Source organism: Cyprinodon variegatus, unplaced genomic scaffold, assembly GCF_000732505.1.
Source record: "Cyprinodon variegatus isolate N-32 unplaced genomic scaffold, C_variegatus-1.0 Scaffold775, whole genome shotgun sequence".
NCBI classification, from domain to species: Eukaryota; Metazoa; Chordata; class Actinopteri; order Cyprinodontiformes; family Cyprinodontidae; genus Cyprinodon; species Cyprinodon variegatus.
Genome location: NW_015151228.1, coordinates 209,478 through 211,949, shown reverse-complemented (window position 1 = coordinate 211,949; position 2,472 = coordinate 209,478). Strand labels below are relative to the sequence as shown.

Below are 2,472 nucleotides of genomic sequence, written 5' to 3'. Positions count from 1 at the left end.
GGTTTTTCTTGTGTTTCTTGTGAATTTGGTCTTAAATTTTTATTTCAAGTGGCATTAAAAAGTCTTTAAAAGTCTTGAATTTAACTTGCCTTATGCTGTAGGAACTCTGGTCTAGCTGATCCTAAACCTCTGGGTAACTTCTACGTAACTTATCCAGAACTTCTCTCCAACGCATATCAACGTATCTGACGTGTTCCAGACGAGCGCTGAACGTGTTTCTTACTTCCAGCTACTTTTAGCTAATGGCGTATTGGCAGCGTTTTGGTTTAAAAGGGGTTCACAGGAGGAAACCGTCAGTTCTCCTCCTCGCAGGCAAACCTTGACTGTTATGGTCACTGATAAGCGATTCTGCATGATGGATTGTTCTGGCTAATAGTGAAGCATCGTAAACTCCCAATTTAGGGCAAGAGAATCTAAACCTGCCCAGAAGGACAAACTGTGCATTCCAGGGAAAGCTTTTCCAGACTAAAGCCGGGCGTACACTGTATGACTTGTTTTTTCACTATTTGGGACGATTCTCCAGTCGTGCCTGAAATGTTTAGATCTTTCCGACTTTCAGCCTGATGGTGTGTGGTGTAGTATACAGGGGGTAACGAGGGGCGATCAGCCTCTAACGACCACCTCTCCATCAGGAATCGTAAGATCTGGAGAAAATCAAATGTGTTTGAAATTCAGTCGGACGTCGTAAGGTGGTCATGGGCGAATCGCTCAGTGTGCAAACAAGAATTCTTCTTATTCTTCTTCTTCTCAGATGAAAACACAGCAACATTGCGGGGGTGCAATGAGTGAAATGGAGTTCTTTCCGTAAAACTGTCAGACCGTAGTAGCCATGTTAGCTCAGCCATGTCTTTGTCCAAATACGTCGTCTCCTTTTCTTTTTAGGGCTTTCAGCACAAAATTGCTGAAAGCTTCATGTTCCTCTTCTACTTATTTGGCTTCCAGATAGACGAGTCCGATTAGCGCCATCTCACTGCGGAGCTGAGTCCCACCTGGTTTTTAGACGTACAGGGTGAGCAGGTAGATCGCATTAGAGCGTCAGGTCGCACAGTGTGGGAACATTCATGTATGACGAAACCGCAGGGTTTCGTCATACATACAGTACGAGCACTAGCTGCGGGCAACCATTGGGAAAATTCGTACAGTGTAATATGAGATTGTATTTTTTTGTTGTACCAAGATTTGGATGACCTTCTTGGGCATAGGGGAAGATTTTAATACTCCTTTTTAGGTAGAGCCTATACAAGTAGATGTTGAATGAAAGGGACCAGAGACACGACCTTGAGGAGTCCCATAAGTTTAATACCAGCAGACAAATTCTCTAAAGTTCACTACTTCTGTTTCAAAGTGTGACAAATACAGGAGGGGGATCATCGATGGCTCGGCATGCAGTAGTCTGTGTGAAAAAGAAACTCTCTACATGGGCAGGTGTCTCTCCACACTACCAAATAACCAGGTAGGGGGCGCCGTGTCTTGCTGTTATTTGACGCAAAGCGTGGAGTTTGATTGGCGTTCTGCTTTCTACCAGGTTTACACAGGAGGCTGGGGGGACCACAGTGGGATCATCCGCTGCAAGCTGGGGGAGGTGGTTCGCTACGAGCTGGGCGAGGAACCGGAGCCACGGAAGGAAACCCCGGTGTTCGACAAACCTAACAGAGGCACCTCCGTGGAGAAATTCAAAGAGATGCTCTTCAATCATCTTAAGGTGGAAGAGCATCAAACCTGAAAGAAGTTAAAGTTAAAAACAAGTCTTAAACATCTTTCTTTCTCTACCAGTCCAAGTTCGGAGAGCACGCGGACCTTCCCAGTCTTGTCGGACAGATCCTCTCGGTAGCCGATGGCAACAGAGATGGACGGGTGTCACTGCCAGAGGCCCGTTCCACATGGGCCCTTCTGCAAATGGATGAGGTATCTGGCAATGACGATGTCACAGTTTAAAGACTCCAGATGGGTCAAAGTGGGAGCAACAATACAATAAGACTGATGTTATGATGCATCCCAGATACAATCAAATGAGTTTGTCTTCACGGTGAAGGGAAAAGCTCAGAGTTGTGTTAGAAATAACGCAGAGCCTCCAGACCAACTGAGAAACTCTTAATCACAAAACGGTCTTAAAGCGAAGGAGGTCTGACTTTAGTTCTGTTTTTCTGAAAACGTTTTCAGAGGTCCGTCAAGTCTGTCGGCTACAGAGATGGAAGTAACGAAGTACAAATACTTCGTTACTGTACTCAAGTAGATTTTCTGATATTTTTACTTTACTTTACTACTTATTAAATACATCATGTGATGCTAACATACAGCCACTCCCTAATGTGACTGTGGGTGGTTTTTGGCCTGGAGTTGATGTCATCAGACGGTGCCCGACCTTCACAGGGTGTTTCGACCCTTAACCGCTACACCCTCCAGCTGGCGGGTCAGCAGTGGTGGCCAGGTCACTGCCCATCATCTCCAGGCGACTTTTTACTTCTACTCCTT

The 2,472-nt window shown here is 45.6% G+C and overlaps 1 protein-coding gene across 1 annotated transcript in view; it reads left to right on the top strand.

Moving 5' to 3' along the window:
* Positions 1-2,472, top strand: part of LOC107098406 (protein FAM69A-like) — an 18,053-nt gene that overhangs the window by 10,686 nt on the left and 4,895 nt on the right. The window contains exons 3-5 of the mRNA XM_015396078.1: positions 1,346-1,453; positions 1,526-1,702; positions 1,774-1,905. Of these exons, the coding sequence (XP_015251564.1) occupies positions 1,346-1,453; positions 1,526-1,702; positions 1,774-1,905 (417 nt within the window). The remainder of the gene's footprint in view (positions 1-1,345; positions 1,454-1,525; positions 1,703-1,773; positions 1,906-2,472) is intronic.